This window comes from Rissa tridactyla, chromosome 13 (genome assembly GCF_028500815.1).
Source record: "Rissa tridactyla isolate bRisTri1 chromosome 13, bRisTri1.patW.cur.20221130, whole genome shotgun sequence".
In the NCBI taxonomy this organism is placed as follows: Eukaryota; Metazoa; Chordata; class Aves; order Charadriiformes; family Laridae; genus Rissa; species Rissa tridactyla.
In genome coordinates, this window is record NC_071478.1 from 5,039,786 (window position 1) to 5,067,757 (window position 27,972).

Consider the following 27,972-nt stretch of genomic DNA (forward strand, 5'->3'; position numbering starts at 1 on the left):
CGTTCCTGGTGTACTCTGGTCATGGTGCTGCTGGACTTCATCAGCTTCCATCTAGTGCACACCTTGCTGTTTGTACTAATTGAACAATCACAGCTACTTTCAGAGTACGTAACAGCAATCTCTGTTTAAAAAACATTGCCACTGAAAGGAATGCCTCTTAAGGGCCTACATTATTATTCAAATTGATGCTGAGGATGATGTAAAGAAGGAAGCGTGTTCAACAGCACTTCACTGATCTTTCTGCAGCAACTTATATCAGCCTCATTATGCTGTTTACACAAACACAGTAAGATGCCATCCCATTGGTATTACACGACTAATTGGAACTACTACTTTCAGACAGAAAAAAGTAAGTTTTAAGGGCCGAAATGGAAACCTGGTTTTAATGTATAACACAGCATTTCTTTCTTTACTGAGGTCCCTTGAATTTATAATTGCAAATTCATTCTGACCTATCCAAGCATTTTGTATGCTACACTGATCAACGTATTTAATCGATACAATACTTTTACATAGCTCTTTTGCTGTCAGGTTTCACAAATGAATACTGTCTTAACGTAATGAAAATAGACTGCATCTGGCGTAAACTGAAATGAACTCTAGGGAGGTTCCAGCCAAGGGTGGGGTGGCCAAGGCAAGAACACAGTGCGGCAACTACTGCTTCACTCTTTACAGCCACCCCAGTGTTTCCCTACATAGGTCTGATCCCATAGGCTTGTGCTGGGGGCTTATGTTAGAGTTCGATTAATATGAAACTATGTGATCTTTACTTTTTAATAAACACAAATATTTTGAAGATATGTGAGGAGAAGAGACTGGAGAGTAGGAACAAGTAGAAAACTTTGTGGCAGCTATGCTTCTGTGTCTTTGTAGAGCAAAGATTCATCTCTTCTTTCTGTTCTTTTCTGGTTCAGCAACAGGTAAGCCAAGAATGTCAGCAGTGAATATCTCTGCTGTGATTTCTGATGGAATTTCTTCTTCAGTCAAAGCTGCTGCACCTGCAAAGCAGTAACACCACCACAAAACACACAATAAGCAATGTAAAAATGGCTTTCCAGATCAGTATAATTTATATGCAGCAGCAAGTGGATGGAATGCTTTTAAAGATGTGTGAAGTAATCATAAAAAAGTATTGGTTTATTAGCTTAATACTTTATATGTTTGTGTCAGGGATTGAATCTGTGAGGCTGTGAGTCTCACCGTGCAGTAGGTCCCTGCCTTGGAAGAGTCAAGGGGCCAAATGCAACTTTTACACACTTTTTGACGTGATTTTAGGATCCCAAGGAATCTGGGGATTTCAAAGCTGGTTTGCAGTGCTAGCCGCTTCCCTTCAGGAGCTGCACCTTCACTGTGTGCGGCCCATTGCCAACGGCCCTAACCAGACGCCGTTCTGGACTGGTGTGGAGTGGGATGTGAATGGTACAAAATGTGGCACTTCCCACCAGTTCCAGTTACAATGGGCAATGCCACTTGGCTGCAATCAACGTGTAATTGGCTGTTCTAGACTGGTGTAGACTGGGACATAAATTGTAGACAAATGCAGTAGTTATCAACAGCTCCCTCACAATGGGCATTGCCGCCTGGATGAAATCAACACTGTAATTTGCATATTGTAGGATTCCTTTTTGCCTGTGGACTTTGGCTTGTAAACCTTCCACTGTGTGTTTCTAATTTCAGTTCCAAGCCAAGCAGATAGACAGACAGCAATGCAATCTTGTCAGGTCCCAGTTATATTTCATTGTCCGTTTATTTTCAGACACACCCACGCGATTGCTGCATGGATGAAGGACAATCCATAACTCTAGGACTATTTTTGCCATCCCATCTGAGCGGTTTTGACAGCTCGTGGCCTAACAGGGTAATTGGCTTGCAATTTAAATTATTCCGTTTGGGAATTGAAGCAATCCTGCTTCTGTGCTGTGTGGAATGCTAATCCCGTACCCGAGGGATCGTAGGTATCCGGATCAGATCCTCCTTCCCCAGGATGCTTGCCCAGCAGGGTGGTCAGACACCGCGCCAGCTCATCCTCTGTCATGTGCTCTCCTGTACACAACAAAGCAAGACCAGCCTCTTGGGTTATGGTGTCGTTAGCACAAAAACGAGAAGGCAACTCAAACAAGAATAGTGTGCAACAAAACAGAACAGTTTGAAAGAGGATTCAACTTCTCTGAGACAAATAACACATCGCCAATCAAAACACGTGATCCCAACACAGCAAAATGTTGATCCTAAGGAAAATTGTTCTTGCATATTGCATTTTGGGCAAAAAAATATTTATCAAAAGGAGAAATTCTCATGCAGACAGCTCTTTAGGCTACATTGCACTTGCAGGGGCTGGAGCTTCCACTGAAGAATTCCAGGCACAGGACAGACCACAGCCCCTGTCGCCTCGTGTCCATGGCTGTAGCCATTTCCACACAGAGGAGGAAGAGGAAGGTGCTGGAAATTCTTGATCTGGTATCCTGGAATAACCTGGACATGGCACTTGTTCCCAGTTAGTGGGTGGCTCGTGCCCTGAAGCATAATGGTATAGATTTGTTATGAAACTGTTCTAGCTAATGTATCTATTTCTGTTCACACCACCCGTATCAATAACTAACCTTTCTCATGCTGGTTGAATCTTTGGTTTCCACGCATCTTTGTGGCAAGGAGTTTTACCAGGTGATGTACTGAGTAAAACAGCATTTCCCTTTACCTGTTTTAATGCTTAGCTGCACTTTTACAACAGAAGCAAGACAAGAGAAGTTCGTTATTTCCCTCTTATGGCCATAAGCGTATTTTTACACACCTTTACAGTGTTCTCCCTGATTCAGCTAACTAAACCATCCCATCTTTTCAGATTTTCACACATAGATTCAGTCCAGGACTGACCGGTTTGATGACTCCTTTCTTGTGCCCCTCTTTTTCAGTTTTATACTACCTTTCTGGAGACTGTGTGACTGGAAGAGAGCGCAATGATTCAGATACGGATATACTGGAAGAAGGATAAAATTTGCCAAGATCCATACTCATCATTTGACAGACAAGATACCTCAGGCCAGCAGAGATTTCCAGAGCAGTAAAAGAAGTGCAGCTGAGACAATAGATGGGATTATTCAGTTTAAAATTCTAAGACAGGTGGCTCCACATGCCTGCCCTGCTTACCAAGCTATAGTTCCAGATTAATTTTTTGCTGCAGTGAATACGTGCTGAAATTGAAGGCAGAACCAGGAAGCATAAAACTAATATTAGAAAAGAAATAACTCACCTCTGCACTGAAGCAGCAACAGTAAGTCTCCTCTGTCAATAACTTTGTCTCCATTCTCATTATCATAACCAAGAACCTGAAACGCTCGCTGTATTTTTTTCATTGACAAGCCAAATGCAGGTCGATGATTTATATAAAGTTTGATAAAATCCCCTAAATTGATTTTTGTCACTTGTTCTCCGGTATCCACATACTTGCTGAATTTTACTTCATTTATCATTTCTTCAATCTAAAGACCAAGGCAAGACAGATTGTTACACGTTTTCTTTTTGAGGAGCATCAGGCTGGTTTCTGTGAATGCCAATGGACCGTAATCATGTATGTACTGGTACCACAGATGTCATGACCATATCGCAATAATGAGCTAAGACTCAGCAGCTGAGGTTGGACACGGCTAACGGTTACACACTTCTTGTTGTGACAATATTAGGTAAAGGTGGGGGTAGCAGATATGTAGTCGTTTGGATTTCCTCTGTCTGCTTGTGTGATAGACACTCAGCAGCGGTTACCAGTGCCTTTGCTGCAGCTGTGTCTCCACCTCTGGGGACAGTGGGCGGAAAACCCACAAACCAGTAAATATACCACCTGCTGCTACATGCGTGAAAGTCCTGACACAACCAGGCTGCACGCAGTATGTACAAACCCCAGCAGCCACCAGTGATCTCCCCCCCAACACGCCACTGGTGCAGTTCTGCCACTGCACGAGCCAAATCTGAAATCTGGGGCTGACATCCTGTACAGCTGGACCGCTCTTCTCCTGGGCAAACAGGCCAGCACTGGCCGTGCTGGATACTAGTGGTTTTCCTCAAGTTCGGTGCTGTGAGTCAGCCCAGTTGGCAGCTGTGCAGATGCGTGTCCGAAAGGCAGGATCTGCTCCGTGCCTTCGTTGTACTCGTGCTCAGAGAAGCGGCACCCTTGCAGATACTGGGGCAGCAGAGAAACGCTGGGAGAATTCCCTGTGCCAACACATACCAAGCATGCTGCTCCCCGGGAAGGGAAGCTGATGCAAGATCTCCCTGGGGAGGGCTGTGCATTCAGCCTTGGGCCTTTGTCCTTGTGTCACAAGTTTTTCCACTGAATGAAGCCCGGGGAAGAGGGAAATCTCAGCCTTAGGTTTTTCCCGTAGCGAATGTCACGCCAGGCAAGAACAGTCATTTTCAGTCAGCTTTAGCTGATCTGGGATTAGGTTTTGTATCAGCCCCACTGAGCTACAACAGAAAAACACCAATTCCCAAAAGCTTTGCTAGTCAGCCCAAACTGCCTTTCCTCCCCCCTGCTTTTTCTTTATTAAAAAACTCTAGAGAGAGATGAACTTTCACTATTTTAATACTGTCCTGCCTGCTTTGAGAAGCAGATTGTAGGTTGCCTGGTTTCACAGCAGCTTAGCACCTCTCTTTCCATGGCTGAAATGCTATTTTCATTTTGATTTGGGGCAGGGGAGGGTTAACAGTTAGTTATTCTTCCAGAGACATTTCCCAGGGGAATATGTTCTCTCTGTCCCCAAGAGGTGAAAATGTAATGAGCCAAGGAAAAGATCTAACAAAGTACGAGGGGATAACGCCACAGCTTGACACAAGGGCAAAGCAGTCCTGGTTTAGATGAACATTTGCTGGTTGCGGGGGCTCCAAAGCAAGTCTGTTAGGTGGTGGCTGTGGCAAAGGTCCTGCCTCCCATCTGCTGGCTCTCCTGGCAGAGAGAATGCCCGGGCAGATGGGGTGGCACTGACTCACAGCACCGTCTCAGCTGCCTGGGGGGTTCCTGTGCAATCGGCAGAGACAAACGCAGCCTCCCCCGCAGAAAGATGAAGGGAACGCACAGTGATGTACCGCTTCCCTTGGGAGAACCCCTCCTGCGTTGAGAAGGGCTGTAGCTGGTGCGAAGAGGTCGTTATTTAAGTCTCCTTGCATCAGATTCAGTAATATTTTTTTTTTTTGTCTGCGCTTTAATTACCCTTTTTGCCAGGTTACAACATTACAAATGAGGTTTGTATACAATACAAACTGCCTTGCAGAAACAGCCACAAAAGAGGAAGAAGCAGCACCCTTATTAAATCAGTTGTCTTTGTGTGCTGTAAAATTTGAAGCTAAAAAGCTCTTGAGAAATATTTGATAGGAAGCTCCGCTGCTGCAACCTGAAAGGCGAGCTCAGAGAGAGCTTCTGCAGAGTTTATCAGTTATGAAAGAGCTTTAAGTTCCATGGGAATACAAGCCGCTGTCTCCACCTAATATCATTCTTTCATCAGTCCCAGGCAGAACAAGAAAAAGAGACTCTGTCAATGTCCAAATGAGTGATTGCATGGAGCTGGACATTCCCGCCCGTGCTGGTAACACGTGTAGGATGCTCTGGTTGAGTCTCCGTCCGACCTGGAGGGACTCGGCCCATGGCCCCCCAACCACACGCTGCACGTAAAGCAGCTCAGCCACTAGGAGAAGCCACAGAGAGACCAAAGCACAACGCTGCCTGTGCATGGGGCACTTCAGCCCATGGACTTTGGAGAGTTGGAGGCTGCCATTCTCGGGAGCCGAAGGAAGATTAATTTATCAACTTTCTCAGTTCAGATTCTGAAGAAACCCACCTCCACAGTGGTGGCAGAGCCCTCAACTTCCAGAAGACCCTGAGGTCATCTGTCCTGGTTTGAGGTAAAACAGAACCAATTTTCTGTTTTGTAATTTTGCTTTTTAGCTGGGCCTCTTCTGACTGACTGAACTCTGAAATCGACAGCATATTGTTCAGAAACTGTTCACTCTCCGAGTGATAAGACCTGATTATACCAAGGAATGGTACGCAGAGAGGCTCTTGCTTATACTTATTGCTATAACAACCAAGGTCAGGTAACTTCGCTATTTGCCCTGTTAGAGGGTCGGAAGCGGAAAAGCATAGACAGGTCACACCTGTAGGGAGGAGCGGACAGGACAGGTGACCCAAAACTGACCAACGGGGTGTTCCATCCCATCTGCATCATGCTCAGTATAAAAGCTGAGGGATCAAAAGGTCAAGTCTCTTTCTTCAATGGCCAACATTCGAGGAGGACCCTGTGTGTTCATCTGCCTTTAATCCCGATACGAGCATTCCTGACTCCAGACCCAGAATTCAGCTCCTGTCCGTCGCTGACTCCAGTCTGGGACTTTCCCTGTGCCTGCTGGGTCATCCTGGGAGCTGGATACGGTTTTGTATATATTGTATACTTTTTTACTATTATTTATTATTTCATTATTTATTAATATTTTTATTAAAGTAGTTTAGTTCTTTTTCTAAACTCGTAAATCTCCTTATCTCTTCTTCTCCTCTCTTTGGAAGGGGGGGGAGGGGGAGGGCCAATCCAGCCAAAACCACGACAGCATCTTTTGTTGAACGCTCCTGAGCCATCAGGCTCCAGGTTTGCTCAGCCTGCCCCAGCAGTTGCCCAGGTCTCTAGTGAGGAATCATTACTTTTTGAGGAATTTGCTGCCAGATTCTGACCACTACTGTGTTAATGCAGACCAGGCTAAATACATTGAAAACCAGCAAATATACTCTGGAGGCAGCCAGCACGACAACGGTCAGAATCCAGCCCTGAAGACGCTTGGTAAATGCAATCGGTCTTGCTCTTTTTTCTTTTAACAACAACAATAAAAACAATTGACCGACCTTTTCCTCTGATGGATAAAATCCCATTGCTCTCATTACAGAAGGAATTTCCTCCAAGGGAATATGCGTTGACACCTGTCTGGTCTCCAGCGTATCGATACCGTGGCTGCACAGCTGTGCATAGTAAAAATAGTCTTCCAGTTCCTGCGAGGGGTTCAAACAAGATACTGTAAAGTTCAGTTACCAACAGGCGCGAAAGATAACGCTTCTTTTAAGATTTACTAACAGGCATATCAATGAGATTGCTGTTAAAGGCGAGCTGGACAAAAAAAAAAATAAAGAAATGTCAGGCCTGTATAAGTGAATCTTAAACTCCAGCCAGATGTTGCCAGAGAGCGTTCATGGTAAGCATAATTACCCTGAAGAATTCCCCTTCTTTGCCGCCATCCAGTAGGTCATAGAATGGGATCAAGTCCTCCCCGCCCAGGGAAGCGGCAGCATCCAAGGCACTGGCAGAAGCAGAGAAGAGAAGGCGCAGGAAGGGTTCATGTGAGGCGAAATTTCACATTTCCCTTTCTAGTCATTGTTCACAGACACTTTCAATAAATAAATTAAATCCCTGGGCCTCAGAATTCAGGAAAGAAAAGCGTTGCCTTGAACCGTGTACTATTTTATCATCAGCCTGTAGTTCTACAGCATATTTCATACCCAGGTTTTACATACAATAGCACAGTGTGGGAATTAATTATTACTGAATGGTCCTCTTGTTTAGTGGAATGAGCGCAGGGCTGGGAGCCAGGAGCTTTTCCATGGACTTAAGCTTGGTGTCTGGCATTTAGCTTTTCTGCTTCCTTATAGAGACATTGAGGGAGATGAATTAGCTAGATCAGCATTTTGAACATGCAGAGGGGGCTGGGGCTTGGTCTTTGCAATAAACCACACAAACCTAAGCTCCCTGTTCCTTGATCTAACACATTCTTCCCCAATAACTCAGTCCAACCCATTACGCCACTTCCTCTGCCGTAGCGGGTGACTGCATCGCAGGTGCAGCCTACATTAAACTGAAAGCATCTGAGTGCCACCTCTTTGTTTCAATTTCATAGGCAGTTGGAGCCAAAAGAATCCGTTCGGCTTGTGCAGATGAAAGAGGAAACCAAGCCTGGTAGCGCAATCACGGCGTGGCGTTGCCACATAACACCCCGCGCCTGGCGGCAAGGCTGCAGCTTTCACGCACACCTCTGTAACGCCGCTTTCACTGGGGTTTTTTTTTGCAAGCTTCATGCTTTTTTCATAATTAAGTTATTTGGGTATTAAACACAGTGGAGACGCACAAGATGCCAGAAGCAGCAATAAAATGATAATTAGCTCATCAAGAGCTTCGCTCCGAAAACAAATTACATAGAAATTCAATGTTGCCTGGACCCTGGCCAACCATTATAAAGAAGGATCATTTATATTCTATTGCCTTCCTTAAAATGTCGCTTATTCTGACCCCCGACTGCTTAAGCCACACAAAGTGGAAAAGAAAATAAATAAGCCCATTGCTTTCCCATCCAGGTTTCCTTTGTTCTGGCACATGAAGGTGGGCTGGCTCAGCACCCTTTGGGCTTTCCCCTGAGCAAGCAGTACCTGCAAGAAACGTTTTACACTGGACCAGCGCGTGTCTTAACCACGAAGCCTTTGTCCTAGGAAGGTGAAGGGCAACGGTGTGTCACAGGTGCCCTCTAAAAGGCAAAAATAGGACCGAGGGCTAAAAGCCATCTCCCATGGGGTTGATTTGCCAGGAACCAGGAGATGTGCTCTGGGCTAGCAGGGTGACACGCGGAATAAAAAAACCCCGGTCACAGCCCAACAGAGACCATGCTACGCTATCCATGTTTTCTAGCTCTGACATGCGCTAAGCTCCCTTTCCAGTCCTTTAAGTGTGGAAAAAGTTGCTCTGCGCTGGCCTGGCAATTTTCAGCTCATTGGCAGCTGCCTGCTCCCTTTCGATGTACACATGTATCTACCGGGCGTCTGCAGCCACGCTCACGAGGGAGAGCCCTCTGCCCTGCACACACGTTGCCACAAGCAGCTTTGGTCCTCGACACCCAAAGAATTCAGGATATATATCCTGCCTTTGCCGCGTTACCCGCCTGCCACCTGGGAGCGGGCGTCTGGCAGCGCTGCCCAAGGGAGCTGGCAGAGGGAAATCACACACTTGCAGAGAAAGGTGGAAGAAACCTGGCAGGGTTTATCGCTGATGCTCCGGGCCAGAGCCTGGAAATCCTCGTTTGCAAAAGCAGCCTTCATTCCTCCAGCCACCCCATTTACTGCAGTCCATTTACTCATGTAAGCAAAGCTTTATAGGATTAAGGTGGCTTGTCCTAAATCCAGTCTTCAAACGCAGGGGGGATTTCCTAGCAAATGCTGGCCTATCCCATTTGGAGAGAGGACACTTTTGCATCAGCAGCCGCCCCCTGTGCTCCTCCTGCAGCCAGCGCCACTCCTCTGATCCCCTGCCTAACCCCGACAATCCCCCATCACACTGGCCAGGCCCTCACCAGCACCAGAAAATCTTCTGCTCAACTTCTTACCATTTGGGTACCATTTCCCAGACGGGAGTACTTTATAGGCGTTACGGCCACCCGCCGCGAGGTCTGCTGGTTTAATCCTCGCTATTGACTACGCGGCTATTTCACATAGAGGGGAGAAAATCCCTCTATGTCCCTCCTGTTTCCCACATACCTACTTGGGGCCCAACAGATCGTTGCAATCTAGGCTGGCCCCGCTGCCATGCCACCAACCCCCGTGTGGCACATGCCCACCATACTGAGCGGTCTGCAGGTGCTGAGCGAGGGCTTTTGGAGAACCTGTGTGAGTGCAGAGCATGAGGCTCCACTGTTAATAGACCCAGTTACACACAAGGTGTCTGGGAGCTGGCAGCCCCCAGGGTTGAGCCGAGTTGCTGCCAGCCTCATGCTCCTCTCAGCGAGTGGTGGGTCTCCTGTTCGCATGAGTGCTGGGGCCTGTCCTTCATGCCATGGCCCCCCCTTGGCAGATGCGGTTTGTCGGCCTGGGCATGAGCACGGTGTTGTGGAAGGAGAGCGAAGCTGCAGGGCTTTGTCCCCTGCCCTAAAGGAACACATGCTCAAGAGAGCCCTGCAAAGAAACCCTCCCCATGCAGCACCCTGCTGTGTTGCCCCATCGGTGCACCGCCCTACACACCCTGATAAGTGCAGAAACATCTGGGACACCTGGCTTTAACTCCTCTGGACCTTTTAGGACAAAAGCCCCATTCTCAGTGTAAATGCTGGGGAACACTTGCTTCAGCTGTGTTGGCCAAGCAGCTGTGGAAGGCCGTAACAAGACACCTTTCTCCTTCCCACAGTACTCACTTTAGGTTGACCTCCCATTTCATAACAGTGCAGTCGCTCCCCCCCACTGTAAAGATGTAGCGTCCGTCGTAGGAGGTGGCAAGGTCAGAGACACCATCCGGGTGGCAAATGAACGCTGAGGACTTGTGGGGGTTGCCATCGACAGGCAAAATCTGCAAGCCCACCTGTGAGGAAAGAGGGAGCCTGGGAGGGCTGGGGGTCCCACGGGAGGGCTGTGCGCCGGGGCAGCGCTGCATCCTCCTCCTGGGGGCTCGCTCAGCTCTCAGGCAGGACGAGTCTACACATGGTTTTGTCTGCAGTGAAATTCCCCCAGGGACCACCACCTCTACAGCTGGGGGCTCTTGCACAGGTGAGGCAGATGGGGCTCCATACCTTGTCCTTTGTGACGTACGCCAGGTAGCATTTCTGGGGGTCCGTAGTGTTTGTCGTTGAGAGGATTTGTATCTTCTCCAACGGGGAGCCATAGGTGGGTCCCAAAAGGGTCTTTCTAAAGGCAAATAATATTTTCATCCATTCTAGGGCTTACAAAACATTTTCCCTCTCTGACTGGCTGCTGTGCACAAGGATGGGTAGATATGGGGAGGTGTGGTGGGTGCAAAGGCTTTGTACTACTGGCTGAGAGGACAGGATAGGACAGGGTCCCTGGCTACAAGGGACCACACTGGGGCTAAGAGAGGAATTTAGTGCTCGGGGATCATTCAGGCCTTGTGCTTTGCTCATGTGGGCTCCTGGCTCTTTATCTGATGTCCAACTGCTGCGTCTCAAGTCCAACATGAGCAGACCAAGGCCCACCTGCAGCCACAACCTTACTAGATGACACGTTAGTGAACAGCAGAGTGGACACAAGGATGGAGCAACATGGGGGCCCTGGAGTCATCCCAAGACCTGCATCATGGATGGGCAAACACCCATGGCTCATGGGTGAGAGTATGGCAGGCATTAGTCAGAGGAGAACATAGAATCAGGATGGGGCTCCTAGGCAGTGGTAGGCATGAATCTCTCCTCTACCTGCACATTTTGGTTGTCGTGTTGTAAAGCTTCATTTTGTAGCAGTTGTTGGCAGTGAGGATAAAGGACTCGGTGCTGAGCTGTGGGTACCACGCCAAGCACAAGGGCACAGCAACCTGCTCTATGCGGTCCCTGTGCAAGACCACCAAGTGGTCCTTGCTGCTGGTGTTCAGGTCATATTCAACCTGGAGGGAAGACAAGGAAACACAGCAGCTCCCCTGTGGTCTGCCAGCACCCCAAGCCTTGCAGATTAACTGGATCTAGTGTCTCTTGCAACAGCCGGGGCGAGCAGCCCGCAGTAGCAGAGCCCCAGCCCTGAACCCCAGGCAGATCTGCCCTGAGACCAGGCTGAGAAACAGCTCCCTGCCATGGAGCTGGTGAGGAGAGGGTTAGGAGCTACAGAACCAAAACCGGAGTCTTCCTCGATGCCCTTGTCCAGCCTCCCACTTTAACCACAAAGCTCCAATATCCTTTAGCCTTTCACATCGACGTACCAGCTGCCGGTCCTCCCCAAGGCTCAGGAGCCTGGGCTCGTTGCCGTCTAACTGGACCCCAAAGAGGATGCTCCGGATGGGTTTGTAGTGGGAGTGCAGCCCTGCTAGGTGTTCCCAGCATCTGCTCCCATTTCGCAGGACTCTCTTGTAAACAGTCACCGAGTATTTCTCATCCTGGAATGACAGCGCAAAGGTCAACAAGCCACGATCCCCACACGTGTCCCCTGGTTGGTAGTGGGCAGCTTTGCGTGTCCCCTCTGGTCTGAGCTCGGCCCTGTCACTTTTGTGAGTCCCACCAGGAGGATTAGAGTCACAGCCAGGATAAAACACGGGGTCAGACAGGTTTGGGCAGAACCGCAGCGGTCCTCAGCCTGGCTGGAGCATCCTTGCTGGCTGGAGGGCATTCTCTGCCGTGTTCTCACAGCAGAGGGGGCAGTAAATTGAGTTCAGTGACTCCCCAGAAATCACAAGGAGGATTCCCACTGCTGTGCTCTGGCAATCCGTGCATGAAGGGGGAATCTTTTTCTTTGTACAGATCATCACCAGTTGCTACAACCTCTGTGCCAAACGGCTTCAACGCTGCCTCGACACTCCTGCACCGAGGGACCAAGGGAGCAGCACTCCTCGCGCTACAGCAGCCAGGAGGAAATCCCTGCTCCAGCCCTTTCTACAGATGGATGCAGAGCTAAGACTTGTCACTAAAGTTAGCAATGGGATGCTGCCAGCAGCGGGTCTGTGGAGTGGCTGTGACTGGTGACATTTTTACAGAGTGACTCTTCCAGCCAGGAAAAGCATTTGAGAGTCACGAAGCCCCAGGGGAGGGACAGCCCTGCCATACCTCGCGGGATGGCCGGCCCTTCCCAGTCCCACCAAAAGCTGCACCGCGAGCTGCGCACGGAAGTCACCGAGAGGAAAAAACAAGCTTACAGCAGTTGCGAGGTACTCCGAGTCATGAGAGAAGCCAATATGAGTTACGGGACCATGCGAGAACTTGAACTCTTTGCAGCTGGACTGAAGGGAAATGGCATCGAGGATGTAAACACTTCCATCAGTAAAACCAGCGGCCAGGAAATAACCTGAAAAGCGTGCCAGAAAAACTGTCACGACACGATCGCTCCGCCCGGGAAGCCCAGTGCTTGGCACACGGGGAGGTCATGAGGCCAGGATACCTTCAGGGTCATAGGACAAGCACCGGATGCCGGCCTCGGGGAATATCCTGCTAACGAGGTACTTGGTCTGCTGGTAGTCCCACAGCTTCAGCAGCCCACAGTGACTCCCCACGGCAATGAGTGCCTGCCGGGGGTGGCAGGCGACAGCATTCACAGCTTTCTTCGCCTCTTCCATGACTTTTTCAAAGTTTGCCCTGTCTGTTGCAACATGGAGCACGGTTGCGTCAGAGGTTGAAAGGATAAAGTTCCTGTTTAGTGTGAGAGAAACAGAATTTGATGAATCAGACGAGCTGGCTCACATCCCTCCAAGCTACATTACACATCAGTCTCTTTTTGGCAACTTAGTTGGACAATCACTTATATCTTGCGATACGCAATATGCAGACACTTCTTGACCTGGATGGCAGGTGGCACTTTGTATTCATGACCTGGTAAATCTCCCCGGGAAGACACTGGAGCCAGTTCCATTTTCTACTTGGGTAGGCAAGCCAGAAGATGAATGACATCTGTGTAGCTTTTGCCGTTTGCAAGTCACTGGTGTGTGAGATGGACAAATGAGCAATTGAAGATACTCTGAATGGTCTTTTCACATGCCTCCATGCCACCACCACTGTCAGCGGCTCCGTGTTGACCGCGCTGCCATGGACAAGGTCAGAGGACAGTTTCAGTCCCACACCGCAGACAGAGCGGCTGCCTGTCTGTTCCCTCAGCCGCCCTGACTAACGCAGTGAAGAGGCTCCTGCTGCTTAACTGGTGATGTGTAAAGCCGACATCTGAATAATTATGCACGTTACAGAACAAATATGTATAGTCGTCAGTCTGCGTGAGGGCTGGGAGTCTGGGCCCAGTTAAAGGGTCAAGAGAGGACCACAGCGAGATTCGAGAGCGGCACAGACAGATGTGCGTGTGGGCAGCATCGTGTGGGCAGCACGAGTGGGGAAGCGGCAGCCTCTTTGCCAGCTGGCCCGTGACAGCCGTCGGGTTATGCACTTCTGGCCCAGGCACCGAAGGATGCTGCGCCTCTTGCATACCTTAGCTGGGCTCTTCAGCCACACCTGCTCCCACCAGCCTGGTGGGACGAGCGGGCTCGAAGCTTCCCCTTTGGTTTTTTTGCCCTTTGTGCTGCCCAGAGCGGCTGCAAGCGGCAGGAGCTGCAGCAGTGACCCAGAAAGAGGACGAGACAACAGAGACTGACGGGGAAAACCAAACCGTTCCCCAGGGCGCTGCTCCGGGCTGGAGAGGAATCTGTCCCACATGGCTCTTTGGAAAACACGTGCGGCTGAGGACAGACGTTGCCAGGAGAGCCTTAACAGGAGTGACAGACATATGGTTTGCAGGCTGGATTGAGCCACAGAACAGCTTCATCTGGCCTGCAGACTCCCTCTAAATCCTCAGGCACAGCTACGTCACGCAGAGGGACAGAGAGGGGCCGGTGACCAGGCTGGGGCTGTCCCAAGCTCCTGAGTCGATGTGGCGCAACTCAGCACCGCTGCTATCACCGCTGGGGCAGTCTCTGCACTGCCACTGGCCCGATTAGCTTGCCCAGCCGTGATAAAATCTAACTGGAAATAGCCCTCCCGGGAGGGGTTTAAGGGGGGGGATTAAGGGGCCCAGCGGGAGCTGGAGGCTCGGCATTAGCGCTGCCTGGTGTGCCGGGTACGTGACAGAGGAGCTGCGCACCCCAGGACCAGCTGATCATCTCCTGCCTGCGTTAACGCTTCTCTCATCTGCACCAAGGCATCACATCAAGTTCCAAACTTAGGGTGTGCTGGAGCCCACCTGGGTTTTGGCAGCCACTAGGAGATGGCTGGGGGCTGCAGACAGAGAGGGGCTGCCCAGGAGACACCCCCCCCGCTTGTCTCTGGTGGGCAGGTGGGACAAATACCCAAAATGGAAATCTGTGGAGAAGGGGAGTAAAGGGGCACGTTCCCTCCCTGTCCTGCCTCCATGTCCCTGTCCTGCACAGAAGCCTGCGTAGGGGGTTGGAACCTGCTCCAGCCAAAGGGGGATCTCTCAGCTGACCATCTCCCCAGCTTTCAAGACGCAGGGCAAATGCAGGAGAAGACCTGGGTTTGTGAAGGGGCACTCACCTGGCAACGAAGGGCTGGCTGCTGCCGGTGCAGGAGGTGGGGCAGGCTGGGGAGGCACCGGGAGGATCCAGAGGAGTTTTGGAGAAGGAGATGGACTGAATGGGACCCACTTTGCTGTGGCTGTAGCAGGCAAGGAGCTGCAGCTGTCCATCGTAGAATTTAACCTGGCCTTTTACATCACCTGTTACTATGCAGCTGCAAGGAAGGGAAAGCAACGCACTGATTGAGAACTCCCAAATATTTCTTGGGTAGCATCCTTGGGCAGAAGCAAATCTCTTCCCCTTTTCTCTGCAGAAGAGCCCCATACAGATGTGCAGAGGGAAAGCCCAGGGCTGTGCAGAAAACACCAGGCTCTGCTGTGACCCTGGTGTGTCCCCTGCCCTGTCCCCAAGGCTGTCAAGGCGTTTGGTGGCTGTCTGCTCCCTCTGCCGGTAAAGGCCAGGAGGCTGAGCAAGACTCATCCACGATCCTCCGCGACCACGGCCAGCCCTGTGTCTGAGCTACTCCAGCAGAGCTGGAATCACGTTGCCAGGAGTTTTCAACCTCCTTTTTTTTTTTTTTCCCCCCTCCCCTGCCAAATTCGTTGCTGAAAAAAGCCGGAGCAATGCCTCATAAATCAGCAGCACTTTCCTGCGTGAATTTGCCTGGTTCTTGCACGCTGCCAAGTGACTTAAAAATGCAACGCTTGGCTGTGGTTCATCAACATTAGCTCTGTGGCTGCGACATCTAAGGAACTGTACCTATGGCTACTGAAAACTACTGTCCATTACCTCTCGAACACCATGAGCACGGTAAGGCTGTCCTTCTGCATAGGCACCAGTTTGGTGGCCTTCACGCTGTGTGGCTTGACTTGCAATTCCTTGGAAGGGGTGCAGGGACTGACTGTGTCCCACACCACCAGCTTCCCAGCCAAGGTGCCCGTCAGAGCTTGTGAGTTGTTAAAGTGAAAAACTGACTGGCTGAAGTGTCCCACCACGCTCTTGAAGGTCTGCAGAGAGAGCGGCGAGGTCATGCGGTCGTCCTGGGTGTTGGCTCTTCCATCCTCAAGCTGAGGTGATCCCTCCGTGTTACATTCCCTCCCTGACCCATGGCAGGACCACCAGAGGCAAGAGCCCCAGGAGAGGATGCAGTGGGACATCCCTGGGAGAGAGAGAACCCCTCCTGACCTCAGCTCAGGCAATCCTGGCTTGTGCCCTTAGGAGCCCGAAGGGGACAGGATGGGGATGTGGCCATTGTCTTTGCTTAAGGAGATGGGAAGGGACAGTGCTGCTGCCAGGAGGAAAGCCAAGAGGGTGACATGCTGTGGTCCCCCCCGTGCTCACCTGGTTGCTCAGGAGCGGTGCGCTGTACTGCAAACCAGCATCGCCCTGGGGAAAGCAGAGAAAACGCCCTGGACAAGCCATTTGAGACTGTGCTCTACAGTGCCAGCATGTTCCTTCCCCATTGTCTGGGCACTGGCCCCACGCCGTGGTGACCAAAGCAGGGCTCCTGGGGCAAAAAGGCTCCAAGACCTTCCAGACTACAAAAAACACACCCCCCGCCCTCCACCCGCTCCTCTCCCAAGAGCTGCTGACTGGCACACTGCCTCACTAGTGTGGAGCCCCCCACGACACATCCCAACCCTCTGGGAGCACGTCTGGCACCAGAAATACAACTTCCCATGTCCCTACTTACCCACAGGTAAAATATCACCTGGGTTTTGCTGTTGCTGACAAACTCATTGGGATTTTGGGGGTTAAAAATGACATAATCCTGAAATTAAAAGGTGAGAATCTCATTAACGCCAAGCCGAGCAATGCTTTCTGGTTATTCTTTCATGCAAAACATCTGCTTTTATCCAAAACCCACTTCACCACCTGCACTGAACTGAAAACAGAGGCCAAATTCCCCGTGAAACCCCAGAGCTGTGCTCTCTCCTCTCGAGTGGGGACAAACCGGCAGGGCCATGGGCTTTTCCTGCCATGAGCCCTGGCCGGTGCCAGGGCTGCGGTGAGGACATCCCACCAGGGTCCCCTCCATGGCCCGTGGCTGTCGGGCAGCAGAGGAGCAGTGATAAGGGAGCAGAGATGCTCCGCAGGGATGGGCTGTGATCCTGCCTCCCATCTCCATCCAGCATCTCCCAGCAGCCCTGTACTGGATGGGGCAGGGGGTGCAGGAGGGAGCAGGTGAGGACGGGGCTGCCCAGTCCAGCCCAGTCACGCTCCTCTGCGCCCCTCGGCCGCCGTCACTCACCTGGTGTCCAAACTCAGGCCTCAGCTCTGTGCTGCACATGGGTTTCTCTGTGGGCAAAGTCCACTTCCAAACACAAACTCTCTGGCAAAGAAGGAAAAACCAAGGGACGTTGGTGGCTTTCTTGGAGCTTGGGGGAAGCGGGTGAACGCCATTCCCTCCGGATGCAAGGAATGGGGGAGCGGGGGGGATGTATATAAAAGACTGGAGCAGGATAAACCCAGCATAGCCTGGCAGCAGAGAGATTAATTTTAGGAAAAAATGATAGAAACTCCTTCAATGAAAGCACATTGGAGTCGGAAGCTTTTATCACAACTTAAGATTGGTTTTCTCTACTCCACTGCATTCACTTCAGTGAAATTCAGATCTGTCTTCCAATGGCTCAGCAAAACCGAGTCATCACTCTGCAAGCCCGTTCCCCCTCTCTTCTGCTCTCCCCATCCGAATTCCCCCCCTCCCCTTCACTGCACTAGGAAGGACTTCCAGGGATCTATCCCGCAAGGCTACAAAAGAGGGGATATTTTCTTTACCTGCACTGTACCAGCACTAACGGTTGCCAAATACTTTGCGTTCTGGGAAATAGCAATAGCACTGACCCCGTCCTCTGGATGACTGTCAAAGATGGTGCGCACCGGTATCCTATGGAGAAAAGTCCTCCTGGGCACTCACGGCAGCACAGGGGGTTCCTGGCAATCGCTCAGCAAAACCTGTGGCCCAGCCCAGCCCGGGCTGTGTGGCAGCGGAGGCAGAGAGTCTGCAAACACCGGTGCTGTTACGGGAGCCGCCAGCACCACGGCTGATGCTCAACGTCCCCTCCATTCCTTCATCCCGAGTAAATAGCTCTGGGAAACAACTCACCAGTCGTCCGTTAAGAAAATACTACAGCTTGGAGACAAGATGTAGTTAGCCCGGGGGGAGCTTGGCCCCATTTCAGTGTTCCGTGGGTGTGGATGACACAAGGACAATGAAACCCTCAGTTCAGTTTTGGCTCCTTTGCTGATTTACCCCATCCCTGTATTTCTCCCGTTTCTCTCCAGCTGAGGCTGGCGTCAGTTCTAAGCAATTTACCGGGCATAAGAGGTTTCCGAAGAGGAGGCTCCTGGGAGCTTACCCAGAGAAGGAGTCCCACACGATGATCAGAGCGTCTGGCCCTCGGTCGGCAGTTGCAACCCAGCGCCTGTCTTCACTCACACACAGGCAAGAAATGACATTTGTGTGGCCCTGGGGAAAGAGAAGCAGCAAAGTGCCTCGGAGGCTCCAGACCTGGCGGCTGTTTAAAGCATTCATCAAACTGCTTTGCTCATGAGCTCCCCTTGTCTTCCCTCCCAAGGGTCCTCCGGTCCCATCCTTCCAGCCCAACTCTTACATCCCATTTCTCACCGTCTCTTCTGACCCTGTCACACTGTCCCTGCGCCTTGCTCTGGCTGTGGCTCCACAGGCCGAGCAGCGGCAGAGGGGAGGGGGCCATGACCCACGTGCTGCTCACCATCATCCAACACAAAGTGCCTTCCACCAACGAGTGCTGGGAAGGGCAGCAGCAGAACGATGCCCTCTTTTGCATGGACTGCCCCTTGATTCAGTCATAGGTGACCCCTAAGCACCCTCATACCACAAACGTATGGAACACCCACATGGCGTAGCTGCCGTGGCAGCTGTGGCAAAGACCACGGATCGCTCCAGCTGTGAGCACGCAGAAGGCACCGGGAAAAGAGACGGAGGGAGAGAGTTCGGGAGAAGGAGGAGGGAGATGCATGGGCTGTGTGCCAGACCTGCAGGTGGTATTGCCTGTTCCCCAGCATGTCGTGGATGACCGCTGTGTGGGAGGAGACGTACAGGAGCACCCGGTCCTCCCCGTCCATCAGGCTGTGCACGGCCAGGCTGCTGTTGTAGCCCAACACCCAGGACAGGCTCTGCAGGGAAGAGACAGCTCCTGGCTCTTAGCAGCCAGGACAAAAAAAGCCACAAAATGTCTCTGGGGTGCTGGAAGAGCGCTGGGCAGGAGCGCCAGGTGCTGTGCAGACCATCACGGTGGCACTGTGCCCGTTGGTACTCACGAGGGGGTGAAGTCTGGTCTGCTTGTCCTCCTGGAAGAGCATGCCTGGCCTGGCCGCCCACACCAAGCTGGCAGACCCATCGTGCCAGTCGTCCTCCCTGCTCCTCTGCTGCGTCTCCTGCTCCTCGCAACCTGAGCAAGGGTTGGAAATGCCCCCCTTGGGCTCAGGCAGTGCTGGGGGTGGCCCAGGGGGTCCGGCACCCTCCAGGCATGATGTCCCAGCAGTGCCTTCCCCCGGGGCAGTCCTTGAGGTGGCTGTGTCCTGCTTCCCAGCCCAGGTGCTGGGCAGGGTACCTGGGGTCCCCATCCCTGAAGGAGACCACAGGACACCCAACGGTGCATCTGCTCCAGCATCCTCCTGTGCTCCTTCCTTCTCCTTGGCAGTAGCAAGGCGGTCCTTGGAAAGGGAGAGAGGTTTCAGTGGATGCTGGCTCCTGGGCTGGTCCGGCTGGGGGCTGTCCTGCAGCTGGTGGGAACGGACCCCAGCACATCCCAGATCCAACCTACACCGCTCTCAGGGCAGGCTCCAATATCAGGATACTCCTCTGCTCCTCTCCAATCTGCCTATGGATTTGTACCAGGGAAAAAAAATACAGTGGAAAGTTTCCCACCAGTCACTGCTTCTCTTTCTGCACATCTGATCTTGTTCTCTTTGCACCTCCACAGCATCCCCTGACTCACACCAGAACCACTTCCAGGCAGGTCCTACACCTGGACTCAGATGCCCAAGTTTCTCCTCCAGAACTAACCTATAGCTCCTTTGAAGGCAAAAGTCTGGCCTTTTTGCTGTCCATCCCCCATCTATTCCCCACGCAATGGTTATTGATTGCTGCAACGGGGCACACAGTCATGGGTTGGAGATGGAGTGATGGCAAATTGAGGTTAAAAACAGGGGAACTGGGTCCTGGAGCTGGGCCTGAGATGGCTGCAGAGGACTCTCCAGCAATCCCAGCTCTGCTGCCAGCATCTCCCGCTGTGCTGCCCAGCGAGCAGATGGGAAGTGAGGGTAAAACAATCCCACCACTGCTTCCCTTGGCCCCTCGTCAGGCTGTTAATAAATGCACTAAATAGCCCTGGGCTGTCAGAGCTCACAGCAGCCCCTGGACGGGCTTCCCCCCATCTGAACACTGGCCACTTAAGCTTGTTCTTGGGATCCACACCAGTTTTTGCCTCTCCCCATGGGGCTGCTTGATTTTCTACAGCAATCTCTCACGCAAGGTATAAACCTCACTTGGACACCGCTTCTGTTTCCGAGGGAGGTAAGATAACAGATAACATTTCGTTCAGCGCAGGGATGAGACCGGGTTCCCTCCTGCTCATGTAACTCAGGCAGCTCAAGTGCTCAGCAAATATTAATGGCTGGACTGAGACTATGCAGAGACGCTGCATCTGCTGAGCCCCACCGAGTCCCTGCGCTGCCTCCCCGGGGACACCTTGTGAGAAATCACGTCTGGGAGACACCATCCCCCTGCTCCTGGAGCCCGGGGCTCTGCTTCCACCAGGACTTGCAGAGATGCTGCCCTCACCTGCTTAGGCAGCACGGCCGTCTCCCGAGCTGTCTGTCCACCTTGGGATGTCTCCGTGGGCTCACTGCTTACTCCTGCTCGTCCCCCAGTTGGCACCTCTGGTGTAACTTCACTTGACCCATCCATCCTCACCTTCACCCTCCTTCCAGCGAGCTGGGGCACAGAGATGCTCTGAAATACTCCACTCTCCCCCCAGGATTTGGCTGTGCAACGACCTGGAATTTGTCACAGCAGGAGGAAAGAGCACAGGCGAAGCTGGGGAGCAGGTCCCAGAGCCCACTTTCAGCTCCAGTAACGCTCCCGCCGGGCACAAGCCAGCCCAGCCCAGCCCAGCCCCTGTTACTCCAGCTGCGACCAGGCTCCCTCCCTCTCTGCCCGCACGCTGCGCCGGGCCAGGACATTTCCCCTCAGATGGGGTTTTGTCACTGTCCCCGTAAGCGGCAGGGCTACTCCTGGGTGGCAGCTGGTTCATCTCTGGCTCCATAGGTCTGGATTTGAGCCACCACCGAAGCCTTGTGCAAGAAAGTTTTCGCAGGAGTGGGAAGGGGGCCCAGGGAAAAACCCTCCCTCCGGCCCCAGTAGGCAGGACGGGTGCTTGGGGACAGCCACAGCCCCACACCTCTCACTGGGCCCACCGCAGAGCTGTCCCCAAGCCCCCTCCAGGCCATGGTGGCTCCCCAACTGTCCCCATCCTCCCACTGCCCTGGGGGACCCCCTGGGGACCCCACTGCTCACCGTCACGCTGGGCCCTGCTTCTGTTTGCATCCGACGGCCGTTCCCAGGCAACGGCTGCACCAACGGCTGCACCAACGGACACACTGGCCACCGCCAGCGACGGCCCAGAAAGCACCGGGGGAGATTGGGGGGCTGCACAGGGAGAGAAGCAGGGACCCTCCTCATCCCCACCGGCTGCCATGGAGAGGCAGCGCCATCCCCCTGCCCAAAGCAGGAACCTGGTGGCGGGGGGGACGTTCAGCCCTTCACCCTGCCCAAGCCTAAATCCTGCTCGCGGCTGTGATGAACCCCCCCCGACATGGCCGGATCCCTTTGGGACCAAACCCTCATCCTGCCCAGGGAATGGGATGAGGGATCTTTTCCTGATGCCCTCCCTGGGGGTTGTAGGCAGCTTCTGCTCCCTTGGCGCCTCTGAGCAGGACAAGCAGAGTCAAAGAAAGAAAAAAAAAATCAGCCTCCAGCCACCACCAGGTCCCCCCCGCTGTCCCCAGCTCACTGCCAGGACGACACTTGCACAGGGGACCCCATTCCCAGGGATCGCTCCAAGCCACCACAGGGATCACACCTTCATCACCGTAGATAATCAGCTCTGAGCACTCCCAACTCTTGACTTCAGCCTCACTGCTAAGCTCAGATAATAACAATTTCTAAATCTAATTTGTTTTTCCTTCTGCCCAGCGAGAGCCTGGTACCCTGCTGGGAGATGAAAGGAGTTTTGTTATCAGCTCAAATTATCTCCTCGACCTGAAGAGGCTGCGGCACAGAGGCGGGTCGTCAAAACGCTCTCAACTCCTCCGTGGCACAACGCGCTGCTTTGGGTCGAGGGGTTTCGTGGCTTCAGGAGCAGGGATTTGCACCCATCTCTGCTAGGTGCAAGGCAGCAGCCTTCTTCAGCGCATCGGCACCTGCACGACGAGCTTGTTCAGACACGGCGCTTCTCTTCCCCGGCGGTATCATCCAGGCCACGTTCCCTGATTGTGTGGGATACAGGGAGTCATCTCTGCCCTCCAGCATGAAAATCCTGTTTACTCCGACTGAGAGCAGCTCCTTTTCTGCCCTGGTCCTACAGCAGAGGTTTGAGTGTGGTCTAAGGAAGGAGCTCAAACCTTAACCTTACCTATCCACAGCAGGTTTTGCAATTTAATCTGTGTTTATTAAACTTGTCGGGATCGTTCAACCCATTCTAGTCAGGACACACCACCAGAGGGGCTGGAGATGCAGTGCTTTGGACACAGGGTTAGGGGACACACTTCTACAAAAGCCTTGCAGAGCTGAGAACCCTCTGAAGCATGTGGCACCCTCCACGGTGACAGGGAAACGAGCTCCCCGAGAGCAGGGATGAACCTGGCTGGCAGGGCTGGAGCGACCCCCTAACCTCATTTCAGCAGCGGCACAGAACACCGGGATATTTCTAGACCATTTCATCCCGGGAGGCACAAATGCGAAGGCCTGGAAGGATGCGTCCCGTGAGCTTTTCTTCTCCTGGACTGGTGTCTAGACCCAGATTCATCTGCAGCTCGGGTAAAAGCTAGCCACAGCTGGGATAACGAGACACATTTCCCAAGTACACAGGGCCAAGGCCAGGCCCTCAACAGTCTGACATTTCAGCTGCCCATTGACACCCACTTTACCCGCACACCTACAGTCCATTTTACAGGACAGAAGACGGGGGCAGCTTGCAGACAGCCACATGTTTAGAAACTGCCGCAGCACCTGCAAATACGAGAATCTCTTTTGCAAAAAACAAAGCTCCCGAACCTGATAGAGCACGCGTTCAAGAATTCTCATTCCACGCAAGTCTGTTGGCACTGTGGCCCCACGCAGAGACTCAGCCCTTCTACAGAACCACCCACGGGGGCACTTACCTTGTAACTACAGGCAGGGACATCACACCGCTGCCCAGGGGGATTTGACAGTGGATTTAGGAGCCGCGGTGGCCGTCGCGTGTCACAGCGCCCGGCGCAGGTCAGCAGCGCAGGCTTAGCCTGGGAACTGCTCCAGTAAAGCAGGCAGGATGCACACGTGACAGGGGGTCCCAAAACACCTCCCGTTCTCAGTTATTCTTCAAGAAAAGAGACGGAGGAAAGCAGTGCCACGTTTCAGTCTTTTTAAAATTACTTGAAAGAACAAAACACGAATAGCTCAGACCAGGGTGAGAGTGCGTTTGACGGGGATTGTCTAGATACAATCTCATCCAAAGAACGCTGCCACGGGCTGCTACAGCAACGCCTCCTGCGCAGCACCGGGAAGCCTGCGGGGATCGCCGAGCAAAGGAGCTTTGCTTTGAAGCTTTACCATTTCAGTGAGAATCTGCTCCCTTGGACTGTGCACTGGAACACAAACGCTTGAAATATCAGACGGGTAAACCTACTCAATGTAATGCAGAGCCCTGGGTAAGTCATTTGAAAGTCTGGGGTTTAGTCCCCTTTTTCAGTCTATTTCAGGTCTGGTTAATGACAATTACAACAAAGTTGCTCGTTATGTGTGATGTGTTACTTATGCCGCACCTGCTGATGAAGCGCTAATGACAGACTTGCGCCTTACCTGGGCTTCAGCTCCCAAAGGCCACAGGGTCATGGCTTTGTATCTGTGCAGATCTGCACCTAACCCACCCAACTCGGCCCACAATTATTGTCCAAAATAATAACTTCTACAAGAATGGAGAGAGGTATTACTCCTTTATTGTTTCGGAAGAGTATTTTGAAGTTCAACTGGAAACACACTTACAACAAACCAGTCATCCCAGAAATCCCCTTGAAGGGTTTATACACCCCAAACAAATCAACCACCACAAATAAAAAAAAAAAAAACCCAACCAAAAATTCATCAACTTAGGAGTATTTTTATCATGACCATATAAAATACTAAATGTAAAGCAAAGTAGAATTATAATCCCTATTACTTATATCATTAACTTAAAATAATTATGCGTTCCAAAAATTCTTTCATCATGTTTAGTAACTTCAAAAGTTGTGTCAACACAGGGAAGATAAAGTATCAAACTTGCATATTTCTTGAGCGTGATCTACCATTACAGACACCCAGAAGTGCTCCAGGACTTTTTAGCTTATATTACAAGATGTTCAGTGAGGAATTTGGGGGCGACGACACACAGAAATGCTATTGTCAACAAATAAGAGCATTTAATGCTCTTTAGTCTCTATCAAGTGAAGTCTGGGTCTCCCTGTGGCCTCATTCCAAACTGACAAAAGGTGTAAGAGATGAGAAGCCACAGCTTGCAACTCCGCAAGCTACCCCTGATCAACCAGTACAATTCTGAATTGCAGTCAGACCTTACTCCAGCAGAACCTCTTCAGACTCTGAGAGTCTGGCACGCGTAGAGGTCACAGCCTCTGAAATATTTGTTTCAGCAAAAAAACGTAGGAAAGTTTTCAAATCAGATCAGAGTCCAGAAAGCAGGCACAAGCTGCAGCTTTATTGTTTTCCAAGCAACGGTCATCTTTGCAAGGGAATGATATTGCAGCTGAAAAAGAAGAGGGTAGAAGGAAACATTAAGGTCCCAGTTCTCAAACAAGCACAGAAGACCTGACATGGCACGGATCAGACCCACCACAGCCCTCCTCCACTGGTTTCCTCTACCGGACAAACCAGCCACTGAGATCTTCATCCCTGTCCCCACGTTTGATACAGCTCATCTCCCCACACCACTGTGCAAAACTGTAACCTCCAGCTCTCAGCCGGCACCTGCCAGTGAAGTTCACCAGAGCGGGCAGCAACACGCACTGAGAGCGAAGCAGAGAGCTGGCCCGGCTGCAGGAAACTTGCTCTGAGCTGGGTGAAGCCTCACCCGTTCTGGTAAGCGAAATAGCAGCTTACCCCAGGAGGCCCTTCCCGGCCCAGCGCTTCGGAGTCAGCCCCACGTGAACTTTTTTGCCGCTGCGGAGCACAGTCACACTCAGGGGTCTCTGAAAGGGAGATAAAAATAAAATATAAGAATAAAAGACGGCAACTTTCCATCATCAAGTCAACCCTCTTCTTCCTTCTTTTGCTGAAACGCCAGAAGAACATTTGGTCAGAAAAGCTCGTCTTCAGTGGCTCCCATTCCCACCCCCATGGCTAGATCCGAAAGGAGGGAGCATTTGGTGTGGAGACATCTCCAGGAGATCTCTCACTTCCACCATAAAGCACCTGATGGCTGTGGCAGCTTCTTTGGCCTGTCCACAAGGACGGCACAGCAACGCAGCCACAGGGAGTCCCCAGGGGAGAACAAACAATATGACGGTCACAGCAAAGAGCAGGCACCTCTTAGCTCTCTTCTATCCAGCAAGAATTAGCTCAGTGCTGTGAGAGAACAGGGCTACAACAGCACAGACTGAATCTGACACTGTTCCTGACACGGAAATGATGATCCCAGAGATCAAAGTTACATAGAAAAAGCTGAGGCAGGCACCGAGAATGCAGTTACAGCAGAAATGAGCTCACCCCTTCGCTATGCTGCACCACTGTGGCGATGTTCTGCAGGTTCTGGAAGTTGTTTACGTTGACAGAACCAAACTCCACAATCTCATCATCGACCTGAAGCCCCTGGACAGAGACAGAAGAGGGAAGATGAGCATCGACCTTCTCCAAAGACAGGGAATATCACAGGAGCATCACCCTTCACACAGCCACATGGAGAGAGGTGTGCTGTGACCCTGTCCTCACCATTCAGGCAACTGAACTACTTTAAACCCTCTCCGTGTGCTTAGAAAGAAGTATTCATTCCTCTGCCCTGCTTCATGGGAAGAGAAATACTGAGGTTAGAACGATCAGCGAGGCCTTGCGGGAGCTGTGTGGTGCAACAATACAGCTGAGAAGAGAGTACTCATCTCGTTCCTGTACAGTGACTAGTCTAGGCACAGGTCCCAGTGTGACCCAAAAAAAAAAAAAAAGACAAAGAAAAAAGTTGGAGGAGGAGAGCGGAACCCTAATCAAACCCCCAACTTATTCCTACTTATTAACAAGTGACAGAGAAAGTCATATGCTATGTTTTCTCTCTGGATCCAGAAGAAGCCTTCCCAACCGGCTGTCAGGCCCCACCAACTTACCGAGATATTTGCAGGAGATCCTGGAGTCACTGCGTTCACTTTGGCAAAAGCCTGTGGCAGGCTCTGGGTCTGGCTCATCGCCTCGGCCAACGCCTCCGCCTCATCCCTGGCGTGCTTCTCCTTCTCCCGGGCGTGCAGCTGGTGAAGAGCTTCCTCCACCTGCTTCATCAGGGCCTTGTGATCGTTCTGCAAACCTGTGGGTGACACCGTTAGCACAGAGGCAGCAGGAGTGAGTTACATCTAGGGGTTCTTTCTCAGCACATGCTCTCCTCCACAGCTGTGCAGAAAATGGTGTTCTGGGTGTCTCGGATCCCAGCTGTGGCCAACAGGAACCTCTGCTGGGGTATCTGCTGGCTGCTGGCACCAGCCCTGCTCACGGAGCCCAGCAAATGCTTATCAGTAGAAGTTAGACACAGAGAAAACCACCCTACACATTTTGGTAAACATGCAAGGAATCAGAGCATGGAGGCCTACGATCACCTAGAAATCACTGCGTCTTTTTTCCATCAAGTCACATATGTAGAGCAAGAGCCATTCCCAAAGTCAGGGCATGGGGTAAGCCCGGGAAGGAATAGATGCCAAGCTATTTTTTACCCAGAGTTTATTCTACAAACACCACAAAAACACTTCGCTGTATTTCACGACTCCCACATGGCTCCACAGCAGAAGCGGAATTTCGGTGCCGCTGCGACAACACGCAGACAAAAGCGTTTTACTGACTGAGCCGATCCACAACGGCTACGAACGCAGAGCGAAACCACCGAAAAACAGACCCAGAGCGACCCTGGGTTTCATTGTTTTGAAGAACCGCAACGAGCCGGCGGAACGGCACGGTGCTCGAGGCGCCTAAACGGCTGTCCCGGCATTAGCAGGGTGTTCATCCCAGCGGCAGAAGCCTGCGGGTCCCCCACACGGCACCAGTTTTTGCCGAGTCACTCCTGCCGGAGGGGACGCTCCCGGCCCCCCGCGTCCCCGGGCCGGCTCCCCCCGCCCCGCCGGTCCCCCGATCCCCTCCCTCCCGCCCGCCGCCGGTCCCCGCTCACAGATGATGTTGTGCCGGGCGGTGCGCACTTGGTAGAGGTCGATGTCGTCGCGGGGGAAGCCCTCCGCGTCCACCAGCGGCTCGTCCATCCCGACGCCCTTTTGCTGTGAGGGAAGAGGCGGCCGTGAGGCTGCGGCCGCGGCCCCGGCCCCGCCACCCCCCGCCCGCCTGCCCCGCCGCACTGACACCCTCCAGCAGCTCGTAGCAGGCCTTGATCTGCGCCTCCACCTCGTCCTTCCGCTTCACCAGCTGCTGCACGTCGCTGACAGTAACCGGGCAGCTGCCGCCGGGCTGCGCCATGGCCGCCACCACGGCACGCGACGGGCGCGGACAACAGGCGTCACGGGGCGGGGGGCGTGGCCGGCGGCGGGCGGCTCCGCCCACGAG

The 27,972-nt window shown here is 52.2% G+C and overlaps 2 protein-coding genes across 2 annotated transcripts; both read right to left on the bottom strand.

Annotated features, from left to right (window-relative positions):
* Positions 1–449: 449 nt before the first annotated feature.
* On the bottom strand, positions 450–21,525 carry CFAP251 (cilia and flagella associated protein 251). Its single transcript, XM_054219646.1, has 22 exons — positions 21,496–21,525; positions 20,761–20,931; positions 19,236–19,631; positions 18,951–19,091; positions 18,293–18,402; positions 17,712–17,820; positions 17,185–17,265; positions 16,627–16,704; positions 16,275–16,319; positions 15,723–15,940; positions 14,953–15,147; positions 12,863–13,110; positions 12,621–12,769; positions 11,694–11,867; positions 11,200–11,384; positions 10,564–10,678; positions 10,192–10,355; positions 7,233–7,323; positions 6,875–7,018; positions 3,248–3,476; positions 1,942–2,043; positions 450–998 (listed from the first exon to the last, which is right to left on the bottom strand). The coding sequence occupies exons 1-22, from the start codon at positions 21,523–21,525 to the stop codon at positions 883–885; spliced, it is 3,291 nt and encodes a 1,096-aa protein (XP_054075621.1). The 3' UTR covers positions 450–882.
* Positions 21,526–24,154: 2,629 nt separating this feature from the next.
* Positions 24,155–27,936, bottom strand: PSMD9 (proteasome 26S subunit, non-ATPase 9). Its single transcript, XM_054219931.1, has 6 exons — positions 27,772–27,936; positions 27,587–27,689; positions 26,544–26,737; positions 25,939–26,040; positions 25,333–25,421; positions 24,155–24,979 (listed from the first exon to the last, which is right to left on the bottom strand). Exons 1-6 carry the CDS (start codon positions 27,883–27,885, stop codon positions 24,952–24,954), a joined length of 630 nt encoding a protein of 209 aa, XP_054075906.1. The 5' UTR covers positions 27,886–27,936; the 3' UTR covers positions 24,155–24,951.
* Between the last annotated feature and the right edge of the window lie 36 nt (positions 27,937–27,972).